Consider the following 18,729-nt stretch of genomic DNA (forward strand, 5'->3'; position numbering starts at 1 on the left):
TGTGTGTGTGTGTGTGTGTGTGTGTGTGTGCGTGCGTGCATGCGACTGTGCGCGTGCAAAACTGTATGCTTGCAACCAGGGTAGCTCTTGTGGAGGTCTGTATGCAATAGAAGAGGAATCCGTGCCATGCTGGAAACAATAATACGGCATAGAAGGAGGTGGAGGGTGTGATGTGAGAAAATCAAAGTAGCATCTCTCTCTCTCTCTCTCTCTCATTCTCACCCTCCCCTTCTATGTCTCTCTCTCTCTCTCTCTCTCTCTCTCTTTCTCCCTCTCTCTCTGGGCTAAATGGCACACTTTGGCCATTAATAGAACTTACACTGTAAGAATATGGAATAGGCCAGATGAAGGCTTATACGGTAACATGCACAATCATTGAGTTCCACGTCGGCACCTTTTCCTTTGTCATAGCATAAATACTACCGAGGGGGGGGTGTGTGTGTGTGTGTGTGGGGGGGGGGGGGGGGGGGGCACATCATCATCATCAAATCACCGCCATGACATTCTCAGTGTGCTCGCTGTTCTCCCTCTCTCCTAGACGTCTTGTCATGTTTTATTCATGAGAGCTTTGCCGGTGCAAGCTAATCCATGTGGAATATTAGTCTATACTGTACCTTGGATTACTTTAGCATGCAGCTAATCCAAAATGCCATACATAAGTAGCCGTAAGCGCAAATGTGGGAAAGCACGTTATACTAGCGCACAACCAATACCTTATGCCACCGGTGACGCACGGCACGCCCTATTTTTTTATTTTTCAAAATAGCAGAAATTGGCAATCTACACGCGGCCACATCACATCGTGATGCCGTAAAACAAATATAAAAATATATATATATATATCGTAGCTCTCGTGCACATCCAGGTGGAGGAGGTGCTGGTGTATAGGCGAGATATTGTACGTGCTTTGCCCCGTATATACGCAGCTTTGTCGGGCTGAGCCGACACTGTGAAACGTGTCCTGCAAATAAAAGGACACGCCGTACACTCCGTCGTCACTGGAGTGTATACGGCTTCCTTCCTGAGAGGAGCATTTTGGAGGTCTGCTGTACAGTAGCTACAGTACAACGCTGCGACGTGAAGTGCTAATTTAACTCTTTGACAGTCAAATGAACACCCGAGGCTTGTGCAGAGTAAACGTGTGGTTGGGTTCTGACACATTAAGACATGGGCTGAAACAGAAGAATTATAGCACAGCCTGAAATGCTGTTTGCACAGCGAGCATATGTTCCTTCTAGAGACAGTGCGTGCGTGCGTGTGCGTGCGTGCGTGCATTGGTGATTCACTCCTCCTGTGTGGTAAAACTGCAGTCTGTTTTGACGAATCAGAAAAAGGAGAAGTAGTCTAAATGCACAGAACCAGATAGGCAGCTGTTTCCCAAGTGAACAGTCTTTTATTTTATTTTTTCCAATTTTCTCTTCGTCATAACTTGTAACAATGTAATAAGGTTAGCCATCAATAAGCTACAAGCTTCCGCCTATACCTTTTCGATCATGTCAAAATGAGTTTAATACATGGTTCTTCTTGTAATGTTCCAACGGCACAAGATCGAAATAAACCATTCGTTCATAACGATTACCATACAGTAGAGTGGCCACACAGTACTGAATAACCGCCTATAAATCACCTAAATGCAGTACACACACTTTTATTCGAACAGAATACAAAGTATATAGAGCTCTAATCTTGCACTGCACAAGACCACGTCTCTGTCGTCTGTTCCACAGCTTCCGCTCAGTGTTTTCTAGCATTAAATAGGTCTGGTAAATGTATGACGTTTTCCAATAATATGATAGTTAGTTAAAGAGGTTTAGAGCAAACATGCTAACAATGTGGAAACGTATCCCATTTTCACATTCCACACTTTTGGAACGTTTGATGGCTATATAGATGCTACAGACACTCTGACTTCAGAAAGGTGGACTGCTGGAACTGACTGGCTAAATGTGTTGACTGCTGCAACCTGGTCTCGGTACCCAGGCTATTATTTCTGTTGGCTTTCAGCTCAAAAACGAAAAGCCTGGGGAAACCCATTGGAAGATTTGGCATAGGAACTAGGGCTGTGAATCTTTGGGTGTCCCATGATTCGATTCTTGGGGTCACGATTCGATAAAAAAAAAAAATCAAAAGCATTTTTTTTTCTCCCCCAGATTCAAAAGGATTCTCTATTCGAAAAGATTCTCGATTCAATGCACAGGATTTCATCACAATCTACTCCAGTCTTGAACTGAAGTGACTACAGTAACCTCGAGAATGACTGAAGACACGATGTTTTACTGTGATCGATTTTTGGGAATTGTTCATAACGGGAACCGCGATTGTAATTCGACTTGATTTTCTTTTTGACACCCCTAATAGGAACAGTGTTCATTTTTCCAGGATATTTTGATTTAGTCCTATAGTCTACCTACTAACCAACCAATAACGGTGCAGAGGGGGTGTCGCGGGTGCTCAGATCGGTGAACCAATAGGATCCACCGCCTGTTTTCGACCGGCACCCACCCACCCCTCTATAGAGACCAGAAACCACACAGGCTGGGCCAGGCCAGGCTATCGGTCAACCAGGCCACGTACCGTTTCAGCCATCTCTGACAAGGACGGAGAGTTTGAATCACAGTCGTGTGTGTCTAGATGGAACACATCATCGACGTGTATTCATCACTCGCTATCCCTCAACTTAATGCAGCTCAAATTGACTCGCCTGCGATCCGATAAGAATCATTCAATAACCACATTTATATATATATATATATATACACACACACACACCACGTTATTAAATAAATGTTTTTCCTGAGGTACAAACGGAAAGATGGAATGCATTGCCTCGTCTTGGCTCGCAGGACAAGGAATACATCAGGAATATTGGGGTTCAAGATCTCCAATCCTGTAGTCCCCAGTGAAGGAAAACCATGGCAACTGTGCCAATAACCAGGGGCATGTACCAGTAGCCACACTTTGACCTTCACTGTGTGTGTGTGAGTGCGTGTGCGTGTGTGTGAGTGTGTGTGTGTGTGTGTGTGTGTGCGTGCGTGCGTGCGCGAGGTTGGAGTGCCTTTTTGTTCTTCGTTCTTTTGACTTCCGTCCTCTGTGCTGTCACTTGGCCTAAACCTCTTATAAATCTTCCACACAGTTTTAATTGTCTCCGCTTCTCTCTGGGGTGTTCCCTCACCCTTTTGGTCTCCCCGTTTGCCTGCCTGACAAAATGTCTTATTTCTGTAGGGCTGCGAGCGGTTTATCACCATACCTCCCTGCCTCTGTCCCATAACATCCTTGATCCGCTAAGCGTCTCTGTGTCGGGGCAAACGGCTAAAGTCTACCCTAGCCCTGAAACACTGCTGTGGGTGACGATACAACCTTCGCTTATATAGTAGAATATATATTTTTTTGGAACAGGAAGATACGAATTTTACACTACAGACAGTAATTGGAAGGGGAGAAATACATCTTACAATAAATGCACCACGTCTCTGTCTGTAATCCACATAACTTGATAACCGTTCCATGGCAACTCCAGCTTATACACCTGCAGAATTCCCCACACCTGCCATTTGATTACTTGGGTCGGTTCAGTTTTCACAGTCCGTTTGCACTCTTCAGACATTTTCCACACATTCTCCACAGACGTTTTTACCACTGCACAAGGACTTTCCTCACCTGACCTCCCTCCATATTGCCTATATATGGCCAGACAAGGACAGGCAGATATAGAGAGCTCCATATATGGGCATAAAAGGGACACAGACAGATGGTTAAAACGCTATTGCATAGTACGTTGGGATATGCATTCCAGATTTTCATTGTTCCCATCTTGCATCGTTTCCCAAGTAGGCCGGTGACCGAATAATATCAGTAAAGGCATATTTATTATGTGTGCATTCAGGAGGGACTCCACACAAACTCCAATTAATGTAAATATGCCGGATTTAGCTCCACACAAACTCCAATGTAAATATGCCGGATTTAGCAAGAATGCTAATTTCCACCCGTTGTTCCCGGAAGATGTCAATGCAAATGATAGTAGCTTATGTTAATGTATGTGCCTGTTTGTATCTAAACACACTGAATCAGGAATGTGTGGGTGTATAGCACATTGTACATCTATATTGTTTCAGTGAGGTACCGGTATGCACTGTATTTTATGGTGAGGTAATGCAGTATTTATATATATATGGCAGATGGTTTTGATAGGAGACGGTCTGTCCACTGTTAGATAAGCTTCTTTCTTATTGCATCATTCAGCATACAAACTGAACACTCTGAGCATGGAACACTCCAGGAGCTGGGTCAGACCAGTTCAGACTGCTCTCTGCCATCATGGTAGACATGAAATATTCAATGCAAAACGCCCCACACGTCCTTTCTGCTCAAGTGAACTTACGTCTTTCCTTTCGGTTAGATCTGCACGATGTTCGACTTCACCTGAAATTATATTTTGGGCAGGTTGTTGTTGAGTTTTAGGCTCATAATAATGATGTTCTATAATATGCATCTTCGACAATTGAGAGTGGATTTGCCTTGTCCTAGCTTGCGTCATTTGAATCATGGATATACGGAAACATGGCTGAAAGACTATAGCTTGTTGATCGTGTTCGTAAAACACTGCGACTGTAGTCTTAATCCTTACTAGCATTCGTGATTTAAATAAAGTAGATTAGGCTGGAAACTGTGTTCTCATCCTTTCTTGCAGTGCAAGTGTATACGTGACAAGATCTACAAGCTCGTAGCGCGCCACTCGGTGGCGCGCTACGAGCTTGTAGGTCTGCTGTTTTTGAGAAATCGAAGAACGACTGACCTACGTAGAAACATAGCTTTTTCTGACAACTGTCATTTTCAAACAGACATTTTTAGAATCTGATCTCGGGTCAAACTGGGTTAACGCACCAAACCTGTCAGTCAGTCCGTCGTTCCGTCTGTCGTTCATCCTTCACGCCTCCATATATGGTCGTCAGTCCGTTACGCCTCGTGACACGTGGAGAAGACTGCATCATCACCTAGGTGTGTGTGTGTGTGTGTGTGTGTGTGTGTGTGTGTGTGTGTGTGTGCGTGCGTGTGTGTGTGTGTGTGTCTACAGTACACGTTTTAAGCGGCATTATGATTTTCATGAGTCACATGTGAATGGGAGGCCTTGCGGCAAATGCCATCCAAGCCATTTAAACCCACATAAATACCAGTATCACTTGCATCCCCAGCCCGCTCACCACACACACACACACACACACACACACACACACACACACACACACACACACACACGTTACATTTCCAGAGTATGCACACATACTGTATATTGAATGACCTCACCTGTAATGTGAGACCTCTGTCCATTATAGACGCTTGATATAGTTGGATGATATTGGAGCATTAGGAGCCCTCAAGATCATCTCGTACATGGTGGTACTGTATACATATACTGTACAGTACCGTTACTGTAATGTCAACACTTTACCTTTCTCTTGTTGGTATACACACAGTAGAGCTTTCTATTGGCCACAGTTTGGATTTGACTCTGACATCATCGTGTATGTGTTTATTTCATATCATGCCATTTTGACCCACGACCCAACAGCTCATTTCCTTTTAGCGACCTAGTCATGTTTGGCTGCCCCTAAGCCAATGGAAGGCTGAACCCATACTCTGAAACGCCGTTGGCAGTTAATGATACGCGTGCCATTCTTCTTTTTTTTTTTACTTAAAGTAATTGTTCTTATAAATCCAGTTCTAAACTGACCTTGTTTCAGGTTATTTTGTCTTCAGCCGAGCACAGAGATTCACGTATGAACCCACAACATCGTTATCCAACCTCATGGTGAGCGTCTTTCTGACCTGTTGTCCCCCTCCTGTTTTTTGCACTAGGAGATTCTCCAGCAACTTGTGATGATGCCTCTACCCAACGTGTTGGTACTGGGCCGCAATCCACTCACTGGTATGTATTCAACCCATTCTGACCTGAGATCAGATTCTAAAAATGTCTTTTACATCCTGACAGTTTTCCATTCTGACCTGAGATCAGATTCTAAAAATGTCTTCTACGTCAGTCGTTCTTCGATTTTTTTCAAAAAATAGCAGACCTACAAGCTCGTAGCGCGCCACTCGGTGGTGCGCTATGAGCTTGTAGATCTGCTATTAGACTGAGTTAGACTTGCTGGGCTAGTTGAGATGACCATGGGACAGGGACGTGCATTTGAAGGGCACCGGCTGGAAATTTGGAATTATAGAAAACCTTTTTATTTTTATTTTACATTTCTACCCAGATTTTGAGGATTATCTCATTTAAAAAATATATATAGGAAATGACCCAAGCAGTCTGCCCTGCAGCCCAAATTACTAGTAAGTAAAATGAGCAGTTTGCTTGCTTTGCGGTTATTAATATTAACCCATTCAGGCCTGACGTCGAAATAAAATAAAAAAAATCTGAAAGATTTGAGGCACATTTTAACGATTAAAAAAAAATAGCAGACCTACAAACTCATAGTGCGCCACTCGGTGGTGCGCTATGAGCTTGTAGATCTGCTATTTTTCAATAGCTAAAGCATAACATAATGCTAACACCAAAAAAAAGTAGGCCTATCGCATTTGCTTGATTGGCTTGATTGGCCTAGAAGTGCCTATAGCATTTGAATGAACAATATAAAATGTGAACACATAGCCTACGTGACATGACATACGTATACAGTGTATGACTCAGACCGGTTCACTTCACTCGTTCGGTGTGTGTGTGTGTGTGTGTGTGTGTGTGTGTGTGTGTGTGTGTGTGTGTAAACAAATGTCATGTGCTCAGTTTAGTTTCGATTGTGTATACACGCCGGTACCGTGCACCCAAAATAGCCAGGCGACACGTTGTGAGCTTGTAGATCTGCCACAATTGTGTGTGTTCGCGCACTGTGCACGCCCGCACGGCACTGCAAGCAATTAAGAAAGATTTAGTGCAGATGCGCTCATTGCGCTGAGGTTCAGAGCCTCAGAGGGGAATTCTTTCAACATAAAATGCTACATTCCAGTTCGGGACGGAAGAGGGCACTTTTCTCCGACAGTCAAAAAGGCAGGGGCCCCTTTCATGTCTATCTGTGCACGTGCGTGCGTGCGTGCCATGATCATGCATCAATCGCCTAAAGGCATAGAGGACTGTAAAGGTCAGAAATGCCCATAGAAATCTCAAAATCAGAGCGGGCTGCTGAGGGCTATAGGCAGACATTTCCTTCCTAAATTGTTTCATATTTCGCGTAAATGGCAGCTCAGTCAGTTATGCTCCTTGTGAGGTCTCAAGTTAAAATTTGACTCCCTCCCGGTTTTGTCTCGCACGTCTCCCCTCTCTGCCTTAGTTTCTTCTTCTTTTTTCCTCTCGCTCTCTCTCCTATTTAAAGGATAATTCCATGCTAGAAGGCTTTCTTACCTTTCTTTGTAGTCGTTATGTCCCCACCAAAGAGGTCCAGGTGTTATTTTGTGTGTAAAAGCTCCTTATTGGCTATTTCCCCTACCATAAGCCCTCAATGAATTGCATTGAATTGAATGGGGCTACGGGGTGTTGTGCTAATTAGCTTATTTCCGTGCAGTTTTTTAGAATCGTAATATCTCAGTAATATCTCAGTAATATCTCAGTAATATCTCAGTAATATCTCAGTAATATCTCAGTAATATCTCAGTAATATCTCAGATCAAAACAAGCTTGATTTGCGCCTCATTTCTCTAAGCGACGTGCATGTTTTGGGGGAATTAAATAACATCCCAGGCTGTTGCATTATTCACTTCCTGCTTCTCGGTTTTCCGAGTGAAACGGCTTTGAGAGTATAAGAGGGTCCCTCATAAAGAATGAACTGTACTGGCCGGTCCTGGAGTACACAATTCAGAAACCAAGAATGGGGGCGTTGCCTGGTAAATTAGTTAATTCATTCTGTTAAAGTCATGGACACGCATTGCAGCCTGTCTGTCTGTCCGTCCGTCCGTCCGTCCGTCCGTCCGTCCGTCCGTCCGTCCGTCCGTCCGTCCGTCCGTCCGTCCGTCCGTCTGTCCGTCCGCAGCAGGAACTGTTTACACACCCCATGACCATCTTTGGCCTGTTCGGCTCAGACATGCTGTTTTTAATATTACACTGTGACCTTATAGTTCAGTCTACTGCTGAGGAGAGGACATTACTATAGCATGCTAACCTGCTGCTGCACAGTAGGGTTTTTTTTAAACGAGCCAATGTCACTGAATCGGTATAGCTCTTCCTTTCCCCACTGTTCCCAATGATGCACAACATTTATGCTCTCTCCGATACTGTTTTTATTTATTTTCTTTTGAAGAAGAAGCAGACCACCAGTGCTGCAGTTTGCAACCGCAATGCCTCAGTGGAACGCGCTTGTCACTTATCTCACAATCGACACTGTACTTGCCGTACTTGAGAAACGTCATTCCCGTATCATTTTGACATTTTATTCAGCACAATTCCGTAAAGCAAGATTGTAACTTCACCGTAATGGTAAACGGTGGGCATTGCGCTGTGTACATTATATTCTCCATTGAGTATACAGTACACACGTACACACACACACACACACACGCATACTAAAGTCATCTCAAGGCAGACAGTGGGAGGCATACATACATTACAGTACGCTCAGAGCAGAGTACACTGCAGGCAGTATAAGCATTAGGCTACATTCCTCAGAGTTCCTCTTGCCCTTTACCCCCCCCCAGCCAGCCCCGATAAGTCAGCCAGTCGCACCAAGCATGCAGTAGCTATTGAGTAGAGCTATACGGCTGCCAGCTGAAAGTCATTGGCCATGTGTCTTTTATTATGCTTTCATTAGGGGGCAGGGCGTGCGTGCGTGCGTGCGTGCGCGCGCGTGCGCGTGTGTGTGTGTGTGTGTGGAGGAGGGGAGAGTTAACAACAGTGAACTGTGGGAACACACAGGGTTGCCCCCAGGCCTTTATTTAACCTAGTCTGCGAACACACGTACAGTCACACACACACACACACACACACACACACACACACACACACACACACACACACACACACACACACACACACACACAGTCACACCCACACACACAGTCACACACACACACACACACACACACACACACACACACACAGACACAGACACACGTGCACACAATTAGATGCACACAGGGTGCACACAGCAATATACACTCACTCGTGCATCTTGCAGGTCTTCACATGTGCACACTGCACACCCCTCCCTTGTTTAGTGTGTGTGTGTGTGTGTGTGTGTGTGTGTGTGTGTGTGTGTGTGTGTGTGTGTGTGTGTGTGAGACTGTGATCACCCATGTGATCGTCATCTTGGTCCGGAGATGTAATCCGTTTGGAGCTCGTGAAAGCTCTCTGTCTGAATGCCCCGCTCTTTTCCTCTCGTGTCTTCTCGTGAGGTTTTGAGTTATCGTTCTAAGCTCCATACTGCTGCAATCGAAAACACCAGAAAGACTCCTAACTTAGGCATGCACGAGGAGTCCTCCTAACCATCTCAAACTGTTATGAAGCCACTTAAAGTCAGTCATCGCACCTACTGTTATCAAGCCACGCCGCTGCGTGTAGTGGGGACAGCTCTACTTCATCACCACAAACGCACCGTAAACCGCTCCGGACATGGAAAGAGGAACAAGGGGAAAAAAAGGAATGCTTTGATTTGTAGAGCAGGTCACCTCACAGCTAGGAAGGTCCTGCTGGGTTCGATTCCCACCGGAGACGATGTGGGCGCTGGGGGGGGGGGGCGTGTGCTCTCCTGTGGGGGATCTTTCTGTGTGTAGTTTGCATGTTCTCCCCGTTTCTGGTCAGCCGCCCCGGAACCTCTCCGTGTGTGTCGGCGGAAAGGGCCTTTCTAGTCGCGGAAACGTGGACATGCCCGTTGGAGAGGAAAGGAACTGGTGATGTGTTCCCTTCCACACGCGACCGTGGCTCAAGAGGTAGAGCAGGTCGTCCGATGATCCATGGGTCGGCGGTTCGAATCCCGGCTCCTCCTCCTCCTGTCTACATGTCGAGTCACTGAACCCCCCAAATTGCCCCCGATGCGCTGGTTGGTACCTTTGCATGGCCTCCGCCGCAATCGGTGTACGAATGTGTGTGTGTGTGTGTGTGTGTGAAGGGGTGAATGTTTAATGCACAGTCTTATGTAAAGCGCCTTGGATAAAGGGCGCTATATAAATGCACCATTTACGCTTCGTCCAACTGGGAAAAGTCATTGCAGCTTATTAGGCAATTGGCACTGGGTGAAAAATGGGTTACAATTAAAAACATAATAATAATAAGTAAAAAATCAAACTACTTCTGTGTGTCCGGAGCTACTCTCGCAAGCAAAATGCCTCGTACACACACACGGCCAGCCAGTATATGACAGAAGTGCCTCCACTCTTTTCCTAGTTGAGAAAATGATTATTTTTTTTTTACTCAAATGCTGCCTTCAAAAGTGAGCCTAGTGAGTCCCAGAGCCATACAGAAGCATTATACAAGATGAACGGTCTCTGTCACACCTGGGAGACGGGATGCCATGAGACAACCTACATCTAAATGCATAAAACGCGTGCCATTTAGTCACAGACCTTTCACATTGTACACGCGCACCCGTCTTTCCCCTCTTCTTCTTCTTTCTTGCTCAAACGCAAACGCGATGAACAATGCGGCCATCCCGGAAAATGTGTTAGTCACTCACCATCCCTCTAACCTTCTGTTTCCTGTCGGGAGGAGGAGGAGGAGGAGAGAGGGGGGTGGGGGGGGGGGGGAGAGAGAGGGGGAGATCGGGGACTGAATGGATGGCACGTCGGGTCAAGAAGCATCAGTGATTTGATTCCTAACGTCGCTGACAGATCAGAGGGGAGGAAGGAAGGAAGGAAGGAAGGAAGGAAGGAGTGGGAGGAAAGAGTGTGTAGGAAAGAATAGATGGATGGATGGATTGAGCATGTATGAAAGGGAGGGAAAAGAAGTGTAGAGGAAGCCAGGGAGAATTGAGGGATGAGGGTAGTGTAGGCTACTAGTGGAGCAGGAGAGAGGCCCTGTTGCTAGTCGGTATAGTATTATGTGTCATACTTTATACACCACAGAATATAATAATAATAATAATAATCACAATGTGGTGTCTGTTCAGTGGTAAAGCAAACGTAGCCCTGGTCCAGTGCTTAGAGCGAGTCTCTCTCTGACGCCCTGTGGAAGTCCCTTCCGCAGCCCCTCTAGCGATTTTCTCACTCCCGTGCGAGTGTTTACAATTCCCAGCAAATAAACAAAACGACGTAACTACTCACCGAAACAAAGCCTGCTAGACCTTGGCAAAAGTCTATTCTCGAAGCTGGGAAGCATCTCAGGTCCCCAGCTTCTCTCTAAAATGCACTTTGTGCCATTTTAATAACGCAATGTACCCTGAATTTACCGGGCAGAGTCATTTCTTCTACTACGGCATTTATGGGTTTTGCCTGCGCCGATCTGGTTGGATTCATTTTATTGAATGATTAAAACAGTGCATTTTAGAGAGAAGCATGGGGGACCTGAGACGCTTCCCAGCTCCGAGAATAGACTTTTACCAAGGTCTAGCAGGCTTTGTGTCGGTGAGTAGTTACGTCGTTTTGTTTATTTGCTGGGAATTGTAAACACTCGCACGGGAGTGAGAAAATCGCCAGAGGGCTGCGGAAGGGACTTCCACAGGGCGTCAGAGAGAGACTCGCTGTGAGCACTGGACCAGGGCTAAAGCAAACGTAACCTACAGTATACACAGGGAAATCAGGATGCCGTCGGAATGGGAAATTGGAAATGAATATTGTTTTGCTAAACAATTTGCCAGTTATCACAGAAAGTTGTCAAATGACGTGGAAATGACAGAGGGACTTTTCCTCTTGTCACATTGTCACCGGGAAGTAATTGTCTATGGACAATGTTATCCAAATGAGGACAGGTTGATCATTTATTTAGCCTTATTTATTCACAAAAACAACAAGAAATAGGATTTTTTATTTTATTTTAGATGTTTGGTGACTGAGTTGAATTCATGTTGGACCCGAGATCAGATTCTAAAAATGTCTTCTACATCCATGACAGTTTTCTGAAAAAGCTATATGTTTCTATGTCAGTCGTTCTTCGATTTTTTTTCAAAAAATAGCAGACCTACAAGCTCGTAGCGCGCCACTCGGTGGCCCGCTATGAGCTTGTAGATCTGCTATTTTTCAATAGCTAAAGCATAACATGATGCTAACACCAAAGTGGGTTAATCCATGATGGACATGGTGAGCAGCATCGAGGCCACGCACTCACGGCGACAGTTTAGTGTGTGTGGTGGTATTTTTTACTTTTGCTGATTAGGCCAGCTGCCTTATTTTGCTGTATTTTCCCTAAGGAAAATTTTAGCTTTCGCGTGCCATTTGTGGCAGATGCCACATTTTCCTAAGGGGAAATTGTGTCGGCTACTGTACATGTACAGTACAGTGCAAGCTTATCACATTGTCCTTGTATCATGTCATCACCCAGGGAAAAAGAAAGGCTGTGTATGGGATAATGATTTATTACTTGTGTGTGTGTGTGTGTGTGTGTGTGTGTGTGTGTGTGTGTGTGTGTGTGTGTGTGTGTGTGTGTGTGTGTTTGGCATTACAAACTACTCGGATGAATGCTTGACGTTTGGACTTGCAGGTACAGTAATAGCACTGCGATGGCAAAAGGCTGACAACTGCTGCCACTGCCACTGGGAAATGTATTTTCAAGAAAGCACTATTTTCATCTGCACACATTCCTTTCTCCTTCTTTCATGCTCTTTCATTCAGTCCCTTCATTATTTAGCTTGGCTTATATTTTTCTGTATTTGATTAGCTTTGTAGGCTTTCCTTATTTATGTGTGTTCTGTCCATGTCTGCAATACCCCAGCCCTCTCTTACCTATCTCTCTGTGTCTAGCTGTATGCATTATTTATACGTGTAAGAAATTGAACCATTCCTTATCTTTGCCGTAGTCTCTTAGCCATGTTGACTTGGTATCTAATATCTATAGAACCCCAGTCGTTTTCTGCCGTTTTCTAATTATTTTTATGAACAGAATCGAATGTTTTATGATCGGGATTCACCATATGCCCCTGGTTGGCGTGGTCACGGGCTTCTGAGACCACTGGGCTCACTGCCAAAATCAAAAATATCTTAACCCATTTTGGGGCGAGAGCCCCTTTTGGTGTTAGCATTATGCTATGCTTTAGCTATTGAAAAATAACAGAACTACAAGCTCGTAGCGTGCCACCGAGTGGCACGCTACGAGCTTGTAGGTCTGCTATTTTTGAAAAATCGAAGAACGACTGACACAGAGACATAGCTTTTTCAGAAAACTGTCGGCATATGGAAGACATTTTTAGAATCTGATCTCAGGTCAAAATGGGTTAAACCACATATTATTACACACATAAAGACCCCCCCAGGAAAGTGTTCTAAATCTTCTAAACGTCTAATTTTCATTTATTTTTAAAGGGTGATTGACTGTAGCTGCGTGTTCTTTTCAACATGGCCCTGGTTCAAGCTTATTCACCCACACAATTTGGAGCTGCCCAGTAAACCCACATTCTTCTACTTTTGGCCACTGGTACTGGCAGTGAGTGATGTAGCCCGGCCAGTACGGCCCAGTATTTGCCCCTTCATCCAGCCTTGGTATAGTGTGTCATGTCATCTACACAGCAGAGCTTCCTAAAGATGTTTGTCTCAGAGACCCCAGACCCCTGTAAACATTGTTTTCATCCATGGCAACCCTGCCTGAATTACGTTGTTACTTAACAGTAACAACACCTTACATTTATGTCATATTACTCCCCCCCCCCCCCTCCCCCCAAAATACAGCATGTCATGAGGAAAACTTCCATTACAACATGGTTGAAAACAACCAACACTTGACGTTAAAAATCACCAAAAGCAGCTGATCTGATCACCTATTTTTGGCGAAGACATTTGCTGTACGTAGATTGAAAAAGAACCCCGAGTACCCAAGTAAGTAATAAGTATAGTAATAAAAAGTGTAATATATATAATAAGTGGTTATAACTCATGAAATCCCAAATAATATCAACGATAATAATAATATCAATCAACAGCAGATCTACAAGCTCACAGCGCGGCACCAAGTGCCCGCGCTACGAGCTTGTAGGTCTGCTATTTTAGAAAAATCGAAGAACGACTGACATGGAAAACATATAGCTGTCCTGATATAGAAGACATTTTTTTTAATCTGATCTCAGGTCAAAATGGGTTCAAACTAATTTTGCTATCGGTGTGTAGTGTAATAGGCTGAAATACTGACCCCCAGCTAATGCTGTGGGGTTGGCCTGATTGTCCTGTGTGGTCTGTCCATCCACCATGAAACATGGTTATTGTCACTGAGCTGGATTTATTGTTATTAGAGGCAGAGCTGGACACTCACTACCCCCTGAGACACCGGATGAACTGGTTTAACACACACACACACACACACACACACACACACACACACACACACACACACACACCCCCTGAGGATATACACACTGAGACCCAGTTACACGAGTACAAATGTATGCACTCACGATTCATATCATGCAAACTGCTCCTCCAAAACAAAATTCTGAATACAAAGCAAGCAAACTGGGCTAATAATACAAATATCCACTGGTTATACTGTTTGAGACAGAATGTGTTGCGATTGTATCACAGCTGGTGCTTCCACAATCTCAGAAATGGCCATCTTGTCTAGCCCATTTTGGGCCGGGAACCCATTCTGGTGTTGGCATCATGTCGTGCTTTAGCTATTGGAAAAATAGCAGATCTACAAGCTCGTAGCGCGCCACCGAGTGGCGCGCTACGAGCTTGTAGGTCTGCTATTCTTTGAAAAATCGAAGAGCGACTGACATAGAAGACATTTTTTTAGAATCTGATCTCGGGTCAGAATGGAAAACTGTCGGGATGTAGAAGACATTTTTAGAATCTGATCTCAGATCAGAATGGGCTAGAGTGGGACGGAAACCCCTTGCTAATGAATGAGAGAGGACAAGCAAGTATGGTCGGAGTCGTTCCAAGCAGTGGCCTTCCTGTTTTACAAATTTATACTCTTGTAACGTACAAATACCTCGATTGTACTTAAGTAAATCTACTTGGTTACTTTACACCACTGGCCACAAGTACTGTACCCACACAACTCCCCTGAGTACAGCACTGAGTGCAGACGGGCGTCTCTGAATACACAACTTGTTGAACCTTTGAAGCATTGGTGGGTGAGGGTGTGCACTTTATTACAATACTGTACGCCTGGTAGGCAGGTGTACTTAACATTACAGCATATTATTCACCCACTGAATCATTACTTGTGGCAGACAGAAAGACAGACATGCACACACACACACACACACACACACACACACACACACACACCTGGATTACTACTTCTCAGGCTCAATCCAGAAGATGAGCCCAGACCTGTTTGAGATGTTAGCATCTGTTTGTGGCTTTCGTCATTTTCGGACAATTATGTCCTGACATGTGGCAGGTTACTACTCTCACCCTCCCATGTCGCCATGTTTCTATCAGCAGAGCTCGAGGTCTTCGCAGAAGGGGAATTTGCAACGTATGAATATACTTGTTTATATACAGAAATCCCAGCTATTTTGTACATTTTGTATATTCAGAAGTTACTGGCAAATTGCCAGGATTTCAGTAGTTCTAAAAAAAAAAAAGCATTCCCCCATTACACCTCAAAACGATTGAAGCCTGTTTCACTTCTCTAAAGTCTCAGAAATGAATTGGGAATCGCAGATGATGGCTCATGTACATGACGACCATCTGCTGTAGAGGGATATTTGAAGAATACAGTAACAATTGATTAAAGTGGAAACAGAGACACAGCTAAGTGAGCACGGTATAGCTGCTTGTGTGCTAGGTGGTGGAAGCGCAATCCTCCAAGGGTAATGTTAGGTAATCACTCGTCTCTTCAATGTTTAATGCATTTTAAATTGTTTGTGCTATTTGAGTATTTCAGTTTAACGTCACACAGTCCCATTCTGACCAAGCATATACAAGCTGCTCGTGTCATTTTCCACATACTAAACAGGGCTCTGAGATTTCACTTACATGTGACGCTCCAACCGTCGCAGTCGCCACGTCTCGACACCATTTACACTTACTAGCACTCAGAACCTCGACACAGCATTTTCCATCAGCGATATATCTCAAAAAGCACAGTGGTGGAATTCCTTGCGGTTAAACGGAATCCCTTTTAATAGCTCCAGGAAAGTTCATGGTGGTCTGACATCATTATATAGTCATACATGTATATTCATTCATAGTCACTGTTGATATACTGTACTGTACATGATGGCTAAAACTAAGACTAAAAATAAAGACAATTTCGTCAACGTATAAAAACTAGACTAGTGGACAAGAGATCCGGTATAAATCATTCTACACTTGGTTGCATGCTGAAAATAGCCGACCTACAAGCTCACAACGCGTCGCAGCGCGACGCGTTGTGAGCTTGTAGATCGCCTATTTTCAGCAAGTGTAAAAACAGTCATTACGACGGCATCAAGGCACCACCAAAATACATTATAGTCGACTAAATCAACTGTACATTCAGTCGACTAAAATCTTGTGATATTCAGTCGACTAAAACTAGACTAACATTAAAACATTCCAGGTGACTAAAATGTGACTGAAACTAGATGAAAACTATTGAAGAGACTTAAGACTAAAACTAAATTCAAAATGTGCCGCCAAAAACAACACTGTTGTCACGTCATTATCACGTGATTGTGTGTCGTATGAACACGTGTGTGTGTGTGTGTGTGTGTGTGTGTGTGTGTGTGTGACTGGGTGAATATGAAGTAAATAAATGCATTTCATTTACCATTCCTGTGTGTCTTCTACAGAACAAGGCCTGGAGGAGTTGAAGAAACTATTGCTGCTGCTATTAGGCTGTGCTGTCCAGGTAATGATGATGATGTCAAATTAAATACAAATTATACTAGTATATTCTTTGAATGTTATGTCTATTGTCTTTGTGAAATGCCCCTTTCAACCATTTTATTTTGTATCAACTTTTGACAAACCGTTGAAGATGATTTGTGCTTGTTCCTGTTGTACATTACTGTTGGTCATAACTTACTTGACCTGGTCACAACTTAACCTACTTAGACTACACGGTAACATCCATAACAGTGCTCATTTATCAATTTGTAACTCAGGAGCGTTCAAATGTAACCAAATATGGTACATTTTTATTAGAATCTCAAGAGTTGAATGAACATGATTTTACAGTGTGCAGTGTGTGAGTGACAAAGCTCCCACTAAGCACTTAAACAACCGAATTGACCTTTTACGCTTTCAGCACCTTTGTGTTATCTTTGCTGAAAGAGGAAGGAGTCAGAATGAATAGAAATTAAGCTTTTGATTTGTTATCTTTCTGGGTCTTAAAAGCAGCTCTCAACACATTGTCTTTGTATCTGAAAATAAATGCTATTTGTTCAGCTTTTGAATTCTTGGGGGGGGGGAATAGAAAACATTAGGGACGCTCGGATATTTAGCGGAGGCTGAATATCCGAGTACAAGGGAAGTGGTACGATAAATAAAGAAGTTCAAATCTTTTAAATGTTTTGTAGCGGATGTTAAAGATTGAATGCACTTTTAAACATGCATTTTTTAAACGATACTTCCATAACATTCCTTCCGGAGGTTTAGCGGCAGTGTGATTCTGATGGATAAACAGTGATTCACTACAGTCTACTGTCTGTCTGACGCTGGCCTATGCTCTTCACTTGGCTCTTCATCGTTACTCTCACCTTCGCACAGTATCGTAGACAAAGACTCATTTCACATTTCTGACCCGGTCCTATCGAGAAAACAGGCCTACATAAATGGCAGATCAGACGTTGGCTCTGTGCCATGTGTCTGGTATCTATCTCCAGGTTTGCGGACCTATATATGAACCTGTGGATCTCTCCTCTCCTCTCCTCTCCTCTCCTCTCCCTCTCCTCTCCTCTCCTCTCCTCTCCTCTCCTCTCCTCTCCTCTCCCTCTCCTCTCCTCTCCTCTCCTCTCCTCTCCTCTCCTCTCCTCTCCCTCTCCTCTCCCTCTCCTCTCCTCTCCTCTCCTCTCCTCTCCTCTCCTATCCTCTCCTCTCCTCTATGATATGTTGACGTTCACAACAAACGTATATTCTCCTCTCCCCTCTTGCCAGTGTGAGAAGAAGGAAGAGTATATTGAGCGCATCCAGACCCTGGACTTTGACACTAAAGCTGCGATAGCAGCACACATCCAAGAGGTATATGTCTAAATGTCTGAATGATGGAGTGAAATTTAGCTCGACCACAAAGGGGAAGATTGAGGAATAGTTCCGGAAAAGTAGTGGGTGACTGTGGTGTGTCGGTGAGGATATTAATGCTATGTTACATGTAGCAAAATAGCATTTCGGAAGGAGTGTAACAACTATACAAAAGGCACTTACTTTGTAAAGAAAATGGTCTTCCCCTGGAATCAATGACCTTTTGATCTCAAAGCGGGGTGCCTATGGCCTATAGTTCCAAACATTTGGAACTATATCCCATTGAGATAGAATGAGCACTTCCGCATTCCATTGTTACAATGGGAGTCAACGCTAGTGTCGCCACTCTCTTACTAGATTACTGTGGATGTAGCCCAAACACTCCCGAGGCGATCAGCAACAACGGGAGGTATGATTCATTCTACCGCGACTAGCGACGGGACCGCGGCGGGGCCGTCTAACACACAATCTTTGCTTAGAGTCGGACGGAATGAT

At 44.2% G+C, this 18,729-nt stretch overlaps 2 protein-coding genes across 5 annotated transcripts in view; one reads left to right on the forward strand and one right to left on the reverse strand.

The window, feature by feature from the left end:
• Positions 1 to 18,729, reverse strand: part of LOC308328078 (attractin-like protein 1) — a 307,756-nt gene that overhangs the window by 188,809 nt on the left and 100,218 nt on the right. The gene's annotated exons all lie outside the window — the stretch shown is intronic.
• Positions 1 to 18,729, forward strand: part of LOC308328083 (girdin-like) — a 94,037-nt gene that overhangs the window by 65,416 nt on the left and 9,892 nt on the right. For 2 of the 3 annotated variants that reach the window (XM_080781775.1, XM_080781773.1), the window contains exons 4-6: positions 5,857 to 5,926; positions 16,845 to 16,903; positions 18,151 to 18,234. In XM_080781775.1, the coding sequence (XP_080637901.1) occupies positions 5,857 to 5,926; positions 16,845 to 16,903; positions 18,151 to 18,234 (213 nt within the window). The remainder of the gene's footprint in view (positions 1 to 5,856; positions 5,927 to 16,844; positions 16,904 to 18,150; positions 18,235 to 18,729) is intronic. The other variant, XM_080781774.1, reaches the window with a different exon arrangement.

This window comes from Protomyctophum bolini, assembly GCF_963924005.1.
Source record: "Protomyctophum bolini genome assembly, chromosome: 14".
Taxonomy (NCBI): domain Eukaryota; kingdom Metazoa; phylum Chordata; class Actinopteri; order Myctophiformes; family Myctophidae; genus Protomyctophum; species Protomyctophum bolini.